General features: G+C 46.5%; 1 protein-coding gene across 3 annotated transcripts in view; it reads right to left on the reverse strand.

The window, feature by feature from the left end:
- The window catches only part of MCF2 (MCF.2 cell line derived transforming sequence), a 93637-nt gene that overhangs the window by 18450 nt on the left and 56854 nt on the right, over positions 1-18333 (reverse strand). For all 3 annotated transcript variants that reach the window (XM_072125930.1, XM_072125928.1, XM_072125931.1), the window contains 6 exons: positions 15751-15839; positions 13991-14057; positions 13061-13176; positions 11371-11440; positions 10116-10208; positions 549-641 (listed from right to left, as the gene is read on the reverse strand). In XM_072125930.1, coding sequence (XP_071982031.1) covers positions 549-641; positions 10116-10208; positions 11371-11440; positions 13061-13176; positions 13991-14057; positions 15751-15839 — 528 coding nt within the window. The remainder of the gene's footprint in view (positions 1-548; positions 642-10115; positions 10209-11370; positions 11441-13060; positions 13177-13990; positions 14058-15750; positions 15840-18333) is intronic.

Below are 18333 nucleotides of genomic sequence, written 5' to 3' on the forward strand. Positions count from 1 at the left end.
ACTAATGAGCCTGACGGGCTCCTGGGAGTGTTACCACAACCACAGACCCTCAGTGCTGTAGTTGCACAGGCTGTTACATTACGCTCCTACTGCTCCCTCATCATTTCCCCCTCCCTTTGCCTGATGTAAGCTCATAGTAGTGCGGGAAATTTTAGCACATAGTTGGAGGGTGAAGTGCTCCTTGCACACTGTAGCAGCCTGTGAAACGGCAGCATGGAGGGGCTCTGATAACACTCTCAGAGCACTGCTGGCCCCGATCATAGGTGTTAAATCAATTGAGCACGGCCATTTAGGGGAGGAGCCAGTGATTTAAATGCCACTGGTGCTACTTAAATAGTTTACATCCATGATCGGATGACGTACTCAAACTCAGATCTGAAAATATTTTTTTAATTTTACTGGGTTTGCTCATCACTAGTCACGTGTTGTATCTCAATGGACTCCTCAGAAATGTTCATACAGATAACAAGGTCTATGGGAACGTTCCCCTAGCAGCTCACTATCAAGACGCGATATATCATTTGTAGGATTATAGGTCGGACCGTTACCTTCAGTAGCAGCTGGTATTTTGTGAGACGTTGTATCGGTTTCAATAGATAGGAGTCCAGTGCAAGTTTGTGTTCCAGTTTCCTTTGGCATTCCTGAAGGTGTCAAAGGTCAAATGTAAATATTTCATTATTTATTGGCCTAACAACTAACAAAAACAAATTAAGTCATTAATTATTTTACTTACCATATATACTCGAGTATAAGCTTGTTCTTCAGTACAATTTTTGTGCTGAAAAAAACCCACTTCCTGGCAGGTCCCTGCGGCTTCCTGCTCATACACAGGAAGATGTGAAGCTCGTGGAATCGGCCATATCTTTGCCCGATCCCAGGGGCGTTGCTAGGGTGGTAAAAGATCCGGGGCACGGGCCCCAATGCATGTGTATGGCACTTTCAGTAATGCCCCCTCCTGTACATAACCCCCTCACATGTGGTTGTGCCAATAACAAGGTTACTTCTGGTATATACAGCTACAGAGAACAAAGGAGAAATCCCCATCACCACATCTTATGTTCCTCATTGTTCCTACATCTTTGTTCCCTGGCAGTGTTATCCTGCTGCCGCCCCTAACAATCTCCCCAAATACTGAAAGGCTGTGCTCACACTTTGTCTTGCATTTAAACAAAACCAGGAGCGTGTTACCCATCACATGTGTATTACTGGAAACACAAATGAGATCAAACCAAGGCCTGTGCTAGTGACATGTGTGAACACGCTCCAAGAAATGTCCCCCACACAAACCCCCCCAGTAAGTAATGTGCCCACACAGCCCCCCAGTAAATAATGTGCCTCACACAGCCCACCAGTAAGTAATGTGCCTCACACACAGCCCCCCAGTAAGTAATGTGCCTGACACAGCCCCCCCCCCATAAGTAATGTGCCTCATACAGCCCCCCCCATAAGTAATGTGCCTCACACACAGCCCCCCCAGTAAGTAATGTGCCCACACAGCCCCCCAGTAAATAATGTGCCTCACACAGTCCCCCCAGGAAGTAATGTGCCCACACACAGCCCCCCAGTAAGTAATGTGCCTCACACAGACCCCCAGTAAGTAGTTTCCTCACACAGCCCCCCAGTAAGTAATGTGCCTCACACAGACCCCCAGTAAGTAGTTTCCTCACACAGCCCCCCAGTAAGTAATGTGCCTCACACAGCCCCCCAGTAAGTAATATGCCCACACAGCCCCCCAGTAAGTAATATGCCCACACAGCCCCCCAGTAAGTAATATGCCCACACAGCCCCCCCAGTAAGTAATGTGACCACACAGCCCCCAGTAATGTCCCCACACAGCCCCCCAGTAAGTAATGTGCCTCACACAGACCCCCAGTAAGTAATGTGCCTCACACAGCCCCCCCATAAGTAATGTGCCTCACACACAGCCCCCCAGTAAGTAATGTGCCTCACACACCCCCCAGGTAATAATGTGCCTCACACACAGCCCCCCAGTAAGTAATGTGCCTCACACAGCCCCCCAGGAAATAATGTGCCTCACACAGCCCCCCAGGAAATAATGTGCCTCACACAGCCCCCCAGTAAATAATGTGCCTCACACAGCCCCCCAGTAAGTAATGTGCCTCACACAGCCCCCCAGTAAATAATGTGCCTCACACAGCCCCCCAGGAAATAATGTACCTCACACAGCCCCCCAGGAAATAATGTACCTCACACAGCCCCCCAGGAAATAATGTGCCTCACACAGTCCCCCCAGTAAATAATGTGCCTCACACAGCCCCCCAGTAAGTAATGTGCCTCACACAGCCCCCCAGTAAGTAATGTGCCTCACACACAGCCCCCCAGTAAGTAATGTGCCTCACACAGCCCCCCAGTAAGTAATGTGCCTCACACACAGCCCCCAGTAAGTAATGTGCCTCACACAGCCCCCCAGTAAGTAATGTGCCTCACACACAGCCCCCCAGTAAGTAATGTGCCCACACAGCCCCCCAGTAAGTAATGTGCCTCACACAGCCCCCCAGTAAGTAATGTGCCTCACACACAGCCTCCCAGTAAGTAATGTGCCCACACAGCCCCCCAGTAAGTAATGTGCCTCACACACAGCCCCCAGGAAATAATGTGCCTCACACAGCCCCCAGTAAATAATGTGCCTCACACAGTCTCCCAGTAAATAGTGTGCCCCACACGCAGCCCCCCAGTAAATAGTGTGCCCCACACGCAGCCCCCCAGTAAATAATGTGCCTCACACAGCCCCCCAGTAAGTAATGTGCCTTACACACAGCCCCCAGTAAATAATGTGCCTCACACAGTCCCCCCAGTAAATAATGTGCCTCACACAGTCCCCCCAGTAAATAATGTGCCTCACACAGTCCCCCCAGTAAGTAATGTGCCTCACATAGTCCCCCCAGTAAATAATGTGCCCCACACAGCCCCCCACCAAGTAATGTGCCCACACAGCCCCCCAGTAAATAATGTCCTCACACAGTCCCCCCAGGAAATAATGTGCCTCACACAGTCCCCCCAGTAAATAATGTGCCTCACACACAGCCCCCCAGGAAATAATGTGCCTCACACAGCCCCCCAGGAAATAATGTGCCTCACACAGCCCCCCAGTAAGTAATGTGCCTCACACAGCCCCCCAGGAAATAATGTGCCTCACACAGCCCCCCAGGAAATAATGTGCCTCACACAGCCCCCCAGTAAATAATGTGCCTCACACAGCCCCCCAGGAAATAATGTGCCTCACACAGCCCCCCAGTAAGTAATGTGCCCACACAGCCCCCCAGTAAATAATGTGCCTCACACAGCCCCCCAGGAAATAATGTGCCTCACACAGCCCCCCAGTAAGTAATGTGCCTCACACAGCCCCCCAGTAAGTAATGTGCCTCACACACAGCCCCCCAGTAAGTAATGTGCCCACACAGCCCCCCAGTAAGTAATGTGCCCCACACAGCCCCCCAGTAAGTAATGTGCCTCACACAGCCCCCCAGGAAATAATGTGCCTCACACAGCCCCCCAGGAAATAATGTGCCTCACACAGCCCCCCAGGAAATAATGTGCCCCACAATGTTCTCCCCCTTCCCTAGTCCCTGTCATATTTCTCACCTCACAGATGCAGCTCTCTCTCTCTCTTTCTGTGCGCTGCTTTCCCCTGCTGGTCATGTGATCATGACATCATCACAGGTCCTTGAGCCTCTGGAACTCCCGGAGGTAAGGTCCTTGCAGGGGAAAGCAGCGCCTGCACTCGTTCTCATCACAATCTGAGGACACAGATCGTGATGAGAACGAGAGGGAAGGAATCTCCAGGGGCAGATGATCTGCTGACCCGAGGAGATTCGGGGCACTGGCCAAAAGATCCGGGGCACGAGCCCCGGATCTTTTGACCTAGCGACGCCCCTGCCCGATCCTATGGACTGCACACAGTGCATTGGATAAGAGTCCCTGCATATAGAAATGTGTATATGTATATGCAACATCCCCCACCGGGGCCTAGCCCTTGAGGTGAGGCCTGGAGACAGCCGGGGCCCGCGGTACCGGAGTGGCTGGCGGTTGCGGCCTAAGCACGCTATTGTCACGGTGCTTGGTACGGGGGAACCGGAGGGCTGTCCTACAGCCTGGCAGGTCTCCAGCAGGGTGGTGTTGGCAAGAAATGATGAGGGAGAGGCTGCTATAGCGGATCTCCCTGGGGCAACCCCTTAATGTCCCGAGTGTGAGTCTCTGGGTGATGGGCAGGGTGCCCGGTGATGAAGGCAGCCGTATTAGCAGGGACCAGACGGAGGCAGAAGTTGAAGCAAACAACTTACAGTTTATTGCAACCGGCAGGAACTGCAGAAAACGTGCCTTTAACAGGTAGGTAGGATGCCGAGATGTGAGTTGGAGGGAGCCTCAGGAGATAGTTCACCAGCCTGGATGGTAGAGGGCAGGCTGGGTGGCAGCTGTGTCCTTATAGGAAGCTTCAGCTTGTCCTGTAGAGCTTCAGGTATCACCCTTGAAGGTAGGAACGATACCCCTTTCCTCACTACACTACTCTAGTCTAATAGCTCCACTCTTCAGAGGCAGGGGCTAGGCTCTTCCTGCTCTGGTATGGGCTCGACTGAGATGCGCACACACTCACTCCCTAAGTCTACAAGATCTCTCTTAACTAGAATCCTTGCTGAAAGAACTCCAGAACATTCTGGGCCAGAGGTTTTTATTACCTCCCTTTGGTCAGGTGGTGGCTGCTCCTCCAATCACATCTCAGCTACAGAGCACAGGATGTAACACAGACATTGGTTGACATAATTACATCATACATTAACATCTGCCTTGCCAGGCAGGATTAACCACTGCAATTTCCCCTTGATCCTATGAGGACCATGTAGTGTAAGGTGGTGTTACCTACAGGTGGGACGTATTCGCAAGCACTACCTCGCCATTGCATCGGCGAGGGTGTTGCATACCCCGGGGGCAATTGAAAGAGCCGCCCTCGGCTCGACTATAGATGTTTTGGGGCACAGAGGGGGCTAAGGGCACTTCTGGGAAGTGCAGGCTGTGTGAGATGTAGGGACAAACCGCCCATGGTCCTGGAGACAGGCACCTGGGTTGGTGTCGGACTAAGACAAAAATATAGCTGTATGACAGTTGGTCGCTGACGCCATTAAACCGAACTGTACAGTAGGAAAGGTGTGGTGTCATGTCCTGTAATCCACTCCTTGCACCAAGGCCTGTATATTTGTTTAAACAACGCTTCTTCCCTGGCGGCAATTATATGGTGTCTATCTGCATTGCATGAGCATATGCGACACGAGTACCTCCTGACTGACAACCTTACCCATGTATGAGTGGCATCCAGGTGCTATCTGTGTAACACCCCCGGTCCCCTAAAGACCCGCAGTTTACGGACTACCCCCATGTGCAAACCTCAGTTTGAGGGATCAGGTAGCGGTCAGTGTTTAACATAAAAGACGGTCCGACACAGCCACACTACAACCTGAAAAGCCTATGAAAGGGTTAATGCAGACTACTGGCAGATATGACAGTGTGCAACAGGTTAGCAAAATCACATTGGCTTAGCAGCCCAATGGGTACACATCTTGAACGTTACAAACGTTACCGAGGTAGATAGGCTACTCAGAGTAGCACAGTAGCAAATGTCTCTTTTCCTGCAAAGAAAAGGCATAAGAAGTGCAAGCAGAATGTCCATACCTAAAAAGGAAGGCATTAAGTGCAAAATGATAATAAATTACATTGCAACTTTTCCTGGAGGTTGGCAAAAGTCTCTCAGAAGATCTCTACTGACAAAGTCCATCTTCTGGGTACAGCCCTTGATGTGGGGAAAAGTGCAATGAAGAAGCAAAGGGTCTCCTCTTTGTGTAGAGGGACAGAGTCCTTTGAAGAAACTCTCTGCTGTGGCAGAGGAAGGGTGCTATCATAGCACATAATCTCTTGACTGAGATAAATAAGGGTAAGAGTCTCAGGAAAGTCTCTGGCTCTTTTGGGGAAAATGGAGACATAAATACACCATATGTACAGTGGACATAGTACCTGTAGAGGGCTACAGCCCTTCAGGGATTACTCAGCATCTTCGCTGGGTTCCACAGGGACAGGATCCAGAGTCAATAAGGAATCCTGTGCTTCCTCAACGGGAGTAGGTGCCGGCTGGGGACACCCGGTGGCAGTAGTGGGCACTGCAGGTGCAGCAACATCCTCCGGACCTTCAGGGGGAGGAGCGCTGTCGCCCGGGGTGTCGGCTGTTCCAGCCGGGGGCTCAACTGAGCCAGGGACCACAGAGGGGTCCATGAAGAAATAAATGGGAACCTGCGGCAGCGCCGCGGCTCCTTCCGGCTCCGGTTCTTCTGGGGCCAGGTCGTCACCCCACTGGTAGGTGACAATTGGAGAAGAGGGCCTAGTGGAAGCCTCCGGACAAGGCTCACCAGCCGGGATGTCCTCACCCACGGAAGAGCCGCGGGACCTGGCAATGCTCCCAGCAGGGGAACCGGTGGGGGTGGCGCCCTGTATCATGCCCGGCCCATGGATGGCAATGGGACCCGTACTCACGATTACCGTGGATGGGGCATTCACATGGGTCACCGCCCGGGGACTCGCAGCCGAGGAAGAGGAGGTGTTCGGGGACTCCGGCCACTCGTCGTCCTCATACCAGTCATCCTGCGGGTAGTAGCGGTCCTCATCGGAGTCGGGGATCCGGATCACACCAGCCGCCCAGGGTCCACGCGGTCCTTCCTGCAGGGAGAATTCTATGCACTCGCCTGGCTTGAGGTTGTGCTGGCTCTCCGGCAGATCAGGCCTCTTGACGGACCGGCGGGGTATAAATACTTCCCGTCCGGTATAGTCCTGGGTAGCGAAGCCATAGCCCTTCCGCTTGTCGAAGAACCTGACCATGCCGGTGGTGCGGTTCTTCTCGACCCAAGCTCCCGCTGTGGATCTGCCGGCCATATACCGCTGGGCCTCCTTCTCTCGGCGTCGCTGCTCCGAGACAGCGTCTCGGAGTCGCCGGCGGGTGGCCTCCCCTCGGCCTTGAGGCTGCGGAGGTTCCGGTGCTGGGGCTCGAGGCTCCGGTTCGGGTTCGGATCTCCTTGGGCGACAGGTAGGTGCCGGAACAGGAGCAGGAACCACCGGAGGGTCAGGAACCACCATAGCGGGGCTAGCAGGCCGCGTAGCCGGAGGGGTAGGCCTCGGAGCAGGTGGGACGGCCATACCAGGCCCAGGCGTTGGCTCTGCAGGAGTCGGGGCCTCTCCACGTGGGCCCGCGCTACCGGAATGGCAGCCGGGATAGGGACGAGGATCCGCCCGGGTGGAATCGGGTACTGCGTCACCGTGTGGTAGCAGGTCCGGGTGACGAAAGCCCGAGTAATTCCTCGGTGCAGCCGATGTCCCGCGGAAGGTCTTCGGACGGGCTGCGCGGAGACTACCACCATCGTCTCTAGGACTTCATAAAACTCAGGACGCTCCACAGGAGGGAAGAGCGGAGGACCCCACATGATGTAGTCCTCTCTGCTCAACATCCACTTGAGATCTGGCGCTTCTCTGAGGCAGGGCAGGAAGTCCGCCTCGGGCCAGGGGGGGTGGAGTCTGAGTCCTTCCCGCCAAGAGCTGTGGCGGGCTCTAATTTTTCCTGCGCCACAGGAGGCGGGGTTCGCGCGCTTCGCGCGTGGGTGGAGCTTGATGCGTCATCTGGGTTTCCCGCCAGTGAAGGTATTGGCGGGCTGGAATTATTTGCTGCGCCACAGTTTCTGAGGTAAAAATCTTCAGGCGCGGCAGCGCCGGATGTAGCAGAGCTGGTACAGTTCTTGCCAGGATTAACCTCTGGAGTGCTGGAGCGACGCTCGGCAGCACGTGGCAGCAGTATAACGCAGTTCAGAAACACACAAGTCCTTAGGCCTAAACCCGGATGGCAGCAGGGTTAGGCAGCACAGTCTTTTTCTTAATAAAGGAAAGTCTTTAATGCCGTGATAAGGCACAGAAGTATCAATCCTGTTCGTGACGCCACTTGCAACATCCCCCACCGGGCCTAGCCTTTGGATGGAGGTCTGGAGACAGCCGGGGCCCGCGGTACCGGAGTGGCTGGCGGTTGCGGCCTAAGCACGCTATTGTCACGGTGCTTGGTACGGGGGAACCGGAGGGCTGTCCTACAGCCTGGCAGGTCTCCAGCAGGGTGGTGTTGGCAAGAAATGATGAGGGAGCGGCTGCTATAGCGGATCTCCCTGGGGCAACCCCTTAATGTCCCGAGGGTGAGTCTCTGGGTGATGGACAGGGTGCCGGTGATGAAGGCAGCCGTATTAGCAGGGACCAGACGGAGACAGAAGTTGAAGAAAACAACTTACAGTTCTTTATTTGAACCGCAGGAACCGCAGCAAACGTGCCTTTAACAGGTAGGTAGGGTGCCGAGATGTGAGTTGGAGGGAGCCTCAGGAGATAGTTCACCAGCCTGGAAGTAGAGGGCAGGCTGGGAGGCAGCTGTGTCCTGGTAGGAAGCTTCAGCTTGTCCTGTAGGGCTTCAGGTATCACCTTTAAAGGTAAGATGATACCCCTTTTCCTCACTACACTAACTCTAGTCTAATGCTCCACTCTTCAGAGGCAGGGGCTAGGCTCTTCCTGCTCTGGTATGGGCTAGACAGAGATTACTCACTCACTCACTGATTCTACTAGGATTCCACACTAGAATAATCATCTAATGTTCTGATCTGAGCTGAGCTCAGACTAAACTGTTCTCCAGAACATTCCTGGCCAGAGGTCCTATTACCTTCCTTTGGTCAGGTGGTGGCTGCTCCTCCAATCACATCTCAGCTTACAGAGCACAGGATGTAACACATATCATTGGATAACAGCATCTGGCATTATACAAAATACTTAACTCCTGCCTTGCCAGGCAGGATTCACCACTGCAATACCGCTATGTCCTATCAGGACCATGTAGTGTAATGGAATTACATGCAGGTGGGACGTATTCGCAAACCCTCCCTCGCCATTGCATCGGCGAGGGTGTTGCATATATATCTACAAAACAGCTGCACTGGAATTGTAAACGTTAATACAGTTCCAGCAAGGCTATTTAACAGACGGAACGTCCATGCATTATACATTTCTATATCATGCTGGAACTCCTATCCACTGCATTGTGTGCAGTCCACGGGATCGGGTTAAGAGACGGACCGATTCCACGGGCTTCATTTCTTCCTGTGCAGCACAGGTAAGGTCAGCTCTATGAACTTTACCAGAGGAGGGCTGCATGGCATTTTATTAATGAGGCATGGGGCATTTCATTAGTGGGGGAGGCTGCATGGGGCATTTCATTGCTGGGGGAGGGCTGCATAGGGCATTTTATTAATGATGATAGTCTGCATGGGGCATTTCATTACTGGGGGAGAGCTGCATGGGGCATTTTATTAATGAGGGGAGGCAGCATGGGGCATTTCATTAGTGAGGGGAGAATGCACGGGTCATTTTAATCAGTCAGTAATGCTGCATGGGGAATTTCATTAGTGGGGTTGGGCAGCATGGGGCATTTCATTAATGAGGGGAGCCAGCATGGAGCATTTCATTAGCGGGGGGAAGCTGCTGGGAATTTCATCAGTGGGGAAGGCTGTGACCAATGCACTTTTCACCCTGGACTTATACTTGTGTCGATACGTTTTCCCAGTTATGGGGGGGGGGGGGGGGAATTAGTTGCCTCGGCTTATACTTGAATATATACAGTATATAGTATTAGGTTTGAACACTTAGTAGTTAATCATTAGGAATTGAACAACTATCAATAAAATATATAACCTGCATAATAATCCCTTATGTCCTATACCAGGGATGGGTAATTAAATTTCCGATGGGGCCACATGAGAAATTGTAATAGTATTAGAGGGCCAGACTAATATACTTACCTCTATTCTACCCAATATCTATATACTGTATTCGGTATATAACCAATTCCTACATATTAAACACAGTAAATAAAACCTTACATTGATTTAATAACAATAAGGAGGACCGAATTACATCATTTCTCGATGGGGAGAGGAGCTCAAATTTTTCAATAACCTCACACAGTCTGGTCAAGGATAGTTAGAGGCCTAGAGGTCTGGCCTAAACAAAGGGTTAAAGGCATGTGCAAAAACAGTTTTAGATACCTGAAAGAAGGAACTATCTGAAAACTGGCGCCAGAGAGAGTCTGAGCGAGGCTTATTCTGACAATACTTTTCATACATCTGGAAATCTTCTCTCTACATAAATGAAAACAGAAAAAAACTGTGTAAAAACTTTATCGGCATTGACGACAAGTAAGGTCTCATATACACATTTTTTACTTTTATTATGTAGGGTCGTGGTGCAGTGTCTCAGTGCCAGGCGGACATGCCACAAAAATTTATAGCTGTGCCCGAATTTGCAGGGTGGCCAGGTACTTTGTATGGGCATTGCAAGGGCACTACTCCCCCCTCCCATGTCACCTGGGTCGTAAATAACGGCAAATGGACTGTTGTTTAGGGGGCTCCATATTGCACATGGTGGTGTGCATGAGGGCTTATAATCAATCCTGATTTCATAATATTCACAACATACCAGTAGTACAAAAATATTCTTTTTGCGGTGTTTAGGCAACACACACACTTAACATCTAACATACCTGATGATTTGTAAGGATTACCGGAATATGGTGCTGGCCTAATTACCGTAAATTTATTTTTTAAATTTTTTTATCTGGTATGTATATTGAACAACAAATATTGACTCTGTAAACAAGTCAAAATTAAAATAATGCACTTACTAAAGGGGTTGTCCCCAGGGAAGGGGGGAGGGTGGGAAAGGTTGGTAAACTGCACAAAAAAATAAACTTGTAATTAACCTCCACCTTCCCTCCTGGTGTCTCGCACCACAGTCCCTTTGTTCCATGCCCCTGAGAAAAAACAGAGACATGGAACGGAAAGACTGCAGTGCGGGACACCGGGAGGGAAAGAGGAGGTTAAGTACAAGTTTATTTTTCCACTCCTAAAAATCCCAGGCAGCTGGGCATAAAGGTGCTGCAGATTCATAGGCTGTAACACTGTGCAGAACTCTGCCTGTACAATCTAATGGCAGCAGGAAGTACAGTGGGGCCAGACAAATACCACCTACAGGGAAAGGGGTAAAATTCATTAAGACAACCCATTCAACTTCCAGCCCTGTAGCAATATGTTATATGCTGTTCTGGCCTCTAGGGGTATCACTACTTCTGTTTGTGTACAGTAAAGCAGGTAGCAACTTGTTGGTAGACAGACACTAGTAATGTGACCTGTGTAATGGCATCTTGATGAATAAAGAGCCTGAGACCAACTCCAGTGTGAGAAGCCAATACAGTAGACAGCACAAACAGAACAAGCCCTTGTAATTAATAACTTTTTTGCTTACCCTTTCTAAGAAACAATACCCAACTCTTTCTGGTGCTCCGATGCAGCTTTCGAGGCTCAGAAGAAACACTCTGTTTAAAAATTTAACAAAAATATAATGGATATAAGGCACTGTATTTTAGTGAAATTTCCATTTGTAAGCTTTTTATGAGTGCATCTTTTGTATATATTTTACATTACCAAATAGAGCTGAGTGGACCCGAACTGAAAGTTTGTGCAGTTGTGCAGTCAACCCGGCAAATTAATGCCCCTAGCTACTAGCCGTGGCTGTAATTGGCTCTAGTGTTCCATACCTTTTAAAAACTTTTTTTTTTTTTTAAATGACTTAAGCTGGTTATAGTGTACAGTAGGGTCTGGAGGCAATTTGCAATTATTTGACCAAAAATTTCTAAAACTAGTACTTAAATTTACCCTGCACAAATGTACCCAGCAGGAGTGGATCTGTGTCTAAATTTGCAACTTTTAAGAAGTCACACCTCACAAATTTGTCTACCGCATTTGGATTTACAAGATAAATCTGGAATAAATTAACCAAACCAAAAAGTGCAGTGTGTCGGCAAATAGTTGCACATTTGGCACAAATCAACAGACAAGTATGAGGCATTTTAAACAGAATAGTCATGTAACTACAATGATACATCCCCATTAACCAAATCTTGGTTATATTAAACCAACTGAATAAAGCATAAAAAGCTAGAATCCATAGTTCATAGTACTGTATATAAGGTCCATCAAGTCCAACCTTTAAGAATTAAACAAATGTTTTTTCCTTATAGCAAATTATATTTTTACTCTCCAGAAAGTCATACAGGCCTCTCTTGAACATGTACATAGAGTCCACCATAGCAACCTCCTGTGGCAGAGAGTTCCATAGTCTCACTGCTCTCACAGTAATGTATCCCTATCTATGGTAGAACTGCCTCTCCTCTAGGCATAGAGGATGCCCCCTATCTATGGCGATGGTAGAATTGTCTCTCTTCTAGGCGTAGAGGATGCCCCCTTGTCCTGGGCACAGGCTTAGGTATAAAAAGATCTTTGGAGAGATCCTTGTACTGTCCGTTCAGGTATTTGTACATTGTAATGAGGTCTCCCCTCAGTTGTCTTTTTTCTAAACTGAATGATGCCAAATTTTGTAATCTATCATTGTATTCTAGTCCCCCCATTCCCCTAATAATCCTGGTTGCTCTCCTCTGCACCCGTTCCAGCTCTACTATATCCTTCTTATACACTGGTGCCCAAAACTGTACACAATATTCCATGTGTGGTCTGACCAGGGATTTGTATAAGGGCAAAACTATGTTCTTATTATGAGAATTTATTCCTCTCTTGATACATCCCATTATTTTATTTGCTTTAGCAGCAGCCGCCTACCTCTGGCCATTAAAATTAAGTTTACCATAAACCAATACCATCTAGTTTTTTTCAGCTGCAGATTTACCAAGTAATTGACGGTTTAGAATATCATTGTACTTTTTGTTTCCATGACCCAAGTGCATAACGTTATATTTATCTACATTAAACCTCATCAACCATTTCTCCGCCCACTCCTCAGGCTTCCATAAATCCCTCTGTAATGTTATACTATTCGCCTCAGTATCAATTAATTTACAGAGCTTAGTATCATCTGCAAATATTGCAATTGCTTCTGTGAAGACAGACAATAGTTAAATCAAAGATAAAAAGAATCTTACTTGTTATGAAACTCATATATCTCTGGCATATTTCCAAACAGAATATTCTTTGTGTTCCTCAAGGTTAGTGGCAGGAAACGGGACATTTCTTGGTTTTCCATCTCCGATCTGTATCCCTTGAGGAAAAAACAAAATATATAATGTGGAAAAGATACACTTATTTTCTCTGTCACCTTTACAAGCTGGTTAAGGATAAAGGGGTTATACAATAGTCACAAGTCTGATCACTGGTGGGTTCAACCATTTGAGCTCCAACCAATCATAAGAATTGGGGTCCAATGTCTTATCTTCAAAGATGAGCAAGCAATGTATTTCGCTTTACCAAAAGTCCCATTGTGATTGCATGTAGAGGTCAAAGTGATTTTTTAGGCATTTATGAATTAATGAAAATTTTGTTACATTTTTCATCCAAAAGATTCCTGATTTGTCTGAACATCCTAATTTGTGCCAAAAAACCCTGTCTCTCACCATATTTATCAAGGGTTTCGACACTTTTACGGAGTGAATGTCAAATTCACCAAATTTTTGGTACATTTTACTGAATAAATAAGCCAACTATTATGGCAGTCTTAGGACTACTACACCAGATTTATCATCCAGTATCAGACACTGTGATAAATGTGGTGCAGCATACGATAATATTGGCAAGGCTTGTACTGGTGAATAGTCCCAATTCCTGGTGCACGCCCACAGCCAGGAATTGCGTCTATTTCCTCCCTTACGCCAAATGGGCATGGAGTGGCGTGCAGTGGGCTATGCTAGGCTGCGGCTGTGGGTATAGTGTAGCTGTATGCCAGGCAGGTCTAGCTTAGAATTGCCCGGCTTTGAACTCATTGCTGGATACATCATGAGGCTGTTGGCTAAATTATCCCATTTTATCCAATAAAATTATATCTCAAAAATAGGTCCTGGAAGCCACAAATTACATACCAATAATATAGTGTAAAGTTCTTCTACATAAATTCTCTCAGTTTCTACTAGTTCATGGATGACATGCCTAAAAAAAGAAAGTAAAATCAGATTAAAAGCACTTGAATGAAGTACAAATATGTACAGAACAAGGGAAAAAGTGTAGAAGCTTTTCCATGTTCCAAATATCCCATATTCCATTATAGTACATTAGCTGACAACATAGTGTTAAACCAGAAACTCACATGTTTAGTGACCCAGCTCTGACCAAAACAAAAATGTGTAAGTATTTTGCCACATCTGAAAGAGTAACTCAAAAGACCAACCCAACTTCATCACCAAACCAATGTTACATAGCGAGAAACTAAACTCAGACTAATTTTTTTGCTTAGATTTTAGATGGATGCCAAAACTCAAGATGCGCTCTTCATTAAAGGAGTTAGCTACCTTTAGGGGAGTTTTAGAAGTGCACACCCCCTCCTCCAGATTCGCTCTGCTACCTGGAGGGGTCACGTGACCCATGGCTCCAGAAGCCTCCATGGAAGGTTTAAAGGGATAAGTATAATATAGGTAACCCTATTAGAGTCACCCACTTACCCTGTGAAACTTTTCAAAAGGTGGCCAACCACTTTCATTCAATTCCAATTTCAATTCACTTCTATATGTCATGGTATGTTGGTCACAAGTAGTATTGTGCAATCCTGAACCACAAAGTTTATTAGAAGTTTGGGGATGGTTTCAGCTCAACCCTGTACTCCCCTCTCCTTCTCGTACATGCCACACCGATCGGGAGTGTTACTGGTTGTGGTCATGGTTTGTTACCTAAACCCATATAGGATTTTAAAAATTCAGGTTTGGTCCAGTGCGTTCATCACTTAGTCATATGAAGGCCAGATTTTTAAGTCATTATGATTTTCTTTTATTACATGCCTATCCTAAGAATCTCTATGGGTGGCCACCTACTGCAGACTGTAGTTAAGGGTTAAAGAAAATTTACAATAAAGATCTATCCTGATAATCCAGGGAAACTTACTCATAGATCCAGGCATCATGACTGTGGTGTACTTGCTATATTTGTTATCCATGGCCACCTTCCTTATAAAATCAACTTTTATAATTATGCTAATGAGCCTGAGGGGCTCTGGGGGGTGTTATCAGAGCCGTCTTTGATGTCTTCCCACTCCTTGTAAAAGGAGCAGAGCAGATCTCCCCTCCCCCTGCACTTCCTGCTGCTAAATTACAAAGGCAGAGGAGGAGGAGACATGTTCTGCTCATTGCAACAACAAGTGAAAAGATATTACTCAGGGGCTCTGGAAACATTACCAGAGCCCCTCGGGCTCATTTGCATAATTCAAAAAGTTGATTTTAGAAGGAAGAAGGCCATGGATAACCAATAGAAGAAGATTACCACAGTCACTGTGCCTACTAATTTTCCTGATGGATTTTGATGTTAGATTTCCTTCAAGGTAATATGTTGCTCATGGGATTAATGAAAACTTGCACTACAGAAAACCTTGATATATAACGCCAGCTTCACTTGCGAAGAGAGATCCAGGCCGGGGTGAATAGGGATGTTTGTGTTATCTTTATGCGGTCACATACAGGAATCATGTAGGGTCTATAAGGAGCTGTGGGTGGTTTTGTTTTCCTAGTTGACCTGGCAATATCCCTTTAACACAATTGTAATCTACAATCCATTCCTCCTTCTCTTCTTTTATCGCTCTGACTTTAGGTTATGAGTCAATAACTTATCTTCTTTATTAAAGTAAACAACCAAATACCCTTTAAGTATATCCAAACTGTCTTCACTTTCTGATATAAAAAATTGCAATGAGTTCCTCTTCTCTTGATAGTCATGCATCACTTCAATCTGAAACAAGAGAGGTCAACAAAATTATATGAAACATAACAATAAGTATATAATTGTATAAAAAAGGTGTAATCCAAACTGGACATTAAAGGGGTTGTCTGGGCTCCTGGCCGTTTCCGCAGTAAAGAACTAACCTTGGGTGAACGGCAGTTGCACACTGTATCTTCATATATTGACTCAAGTCAACACTGAGTTTTTTTATTTCAGAAACTAATAGAGCAGGTGATAAAAGTAAACTTTGTATTAGATATTCATTAAGTAAAGCAGCTTCTCTGTGCTTCTTTATCCTGTAGTGAGCAATGTTTCTGAGAGCCTTCTGAACTCTGTCTACTTCAAACAGATAAGAAGGCTAATGTTTAACACTTTTACTACCTAGAGAATATTTCACTTGATGATTCAACTCTGTAAGGAGATCAGACTATCTATAGACAATCTGTAAAGAGCTAAGTCATTAGGCACTTAATCAGCTTTGTCTATCAGGTGCCAGTGGATACAGGACAGAAAGTTGATGTAAGCAAACTGCTTAAACAGGACCTGTCAGGGCAATTTGGGACACTTAACCACACAGTCACCCTTTTTTTCATACAACCAGTGACAGGTTCCTATAGAGTCCTAGAAACTATCTGAACCCCTTCTTTTAGCTAAAAATTTTTTCCTCACATCCCCATAAAATCTGAGTTATAAACTTGCCTGGTATCTAGGGATTTATATAGCGAGTTAAGGGGCATGGCCTAATGTTATGTAACCAGGTTGACGTGACATCATCACAGGTCCTTTAGTCACTTAACATTAGCAAACTGTACCCAATGCACATATCTGACCAAATAAAAAAATCACAGCATGCCTGGATGGACTTCTACTCCTCTCCTTGCAGGGTGCTGTAATTTCATGTGATATAATATGCTGTGATTTCATAAGATGTATGCTTGGTGTACACTTTGCTAATGTTAGGAGGCTAAAGGACCTGTGATTATGTCACCCAGGTCACATGACATTACTGCTGCATGCTGAGAAAGCATGGGGAGGAGCTGCTGGAATCAGCCCGAGGAGGCCAGACCCATCTCGACTCGCTATAGACTTCCTTGGATTCCAGGTAAAATTATAACGTTGAATATATGGGGATCTGAGGTGAACCATTTTTAACTAAAAGAAGGGTGTCACTTAGTTACTAGGGCTCTGTGGGAACCTGCCACTAGCTATATTTGTGAAAAATGTGGTGACAGGTTCCCTTTATATTAACCTAGAGATGGGCCGTCGGTGCATCGGACCCATCTCTGCTCCTGCACAGTTGTTAAATGAAGTCGGAGCAGTAAACCCTTGCGGCACATGTACAGTGAAGCCCGAGAACAGTAAAGTTTTATTTTTTTGTGGGTGTAGAATAAAAAGCTATTGGGCCATTTGGGACACTAAACCTCCGGTCCAAAAGGACCTGTGAATGGTTTCATGTCCCAAATCGCACTGACAGGTTCTCTTTAAATAAGGAGGAAAGGCAGAAGAAAGGAATGGCAGCAAAACCGAATTCTATGATAAAGTACCGGTATTTACAAAGTGCAAAATTATCATAAACATTATTCATTTATGCAATTGTGGCAAAAGTTTAGTTACACTTCTAGTAAGGTTCCCTGCATTCACACCATGGACAGGCAGAACATGCAGAAATAGTTGAATGAAGAAAATACAAGTTCTAGTTGTTAAGATAGGACTCAAAAGTTGTCAAAGTTGCACATGGGTTCCAGGACCCTGCAAATAAAATGACTGACAAAGTCAAATAAATACATTCAATAATGTCAGTCTTTACTCTTCAATGGAATGGAGATAATATAAATGCACATAATTCAATGCCCAAGAGGGTTAGAAATATGTATTTATTATTATTTATTGATTATTTTTTGCACTACTGACTTCTCATTGACGGTCAGCTTCGGCGCACTCCGTTACTTTGTAATATGTATTATGTTTTAAACATAAAGAATCTCTGCATTTTCTGTTGTTGGCCATTGATTGCATGAAACTGTAACCTGCCCTGGAGCTTTATAATGGTTTAATGAGATCCTACCGAAAAAATCTTGTCAGCAGTAAAAAAGGACTATGATAGATGATTTCGCCTACCCCCTGTTTTCTTATGTGGACTGATGTATGGCTTCAATAATAGAAAACTAAAATAGATCTTAAAACATTTGTGTGTATCTAGGGATATTTCTCTGTGGGGAATTTTTTTAAGTATACACATTTTGAAGCAGATTTAATAGTATCATAGAAATGATAGAGACATTGAGGGGTATTTATCAGAGCTTCTGAGCCGCTAGCACTTGTGATTATTTCTCCCTTTCCGCCGCCACCTCCATGGGGGGGAGGGTAGGGTGGGGTGGCGTTCCCATCCCGGGCTTGTGCACTGCTGCAGCTAAAGATTTTTTTGGAATAGGCCCCCGCCGGATACATCAAGAGGCCTCTTGATGTATCCAGCTGCGCCGGTTGCTCGTCAGGGCTATAAGGG

Source organism: Engystomops pustulosus, chromosome 9 (assembly GCF_040894005.1).
Source record: "Engystomops pustulosus chromosome 9, aEngPut4.maternal, whole genome shotgun sequence".
Taxonomy (NCBI): Eukaryota; Metazoa; Chordata; class Amphibia; order Anura; family Leptodactylidae; genus Engystomops; species Engystomops pustulosus.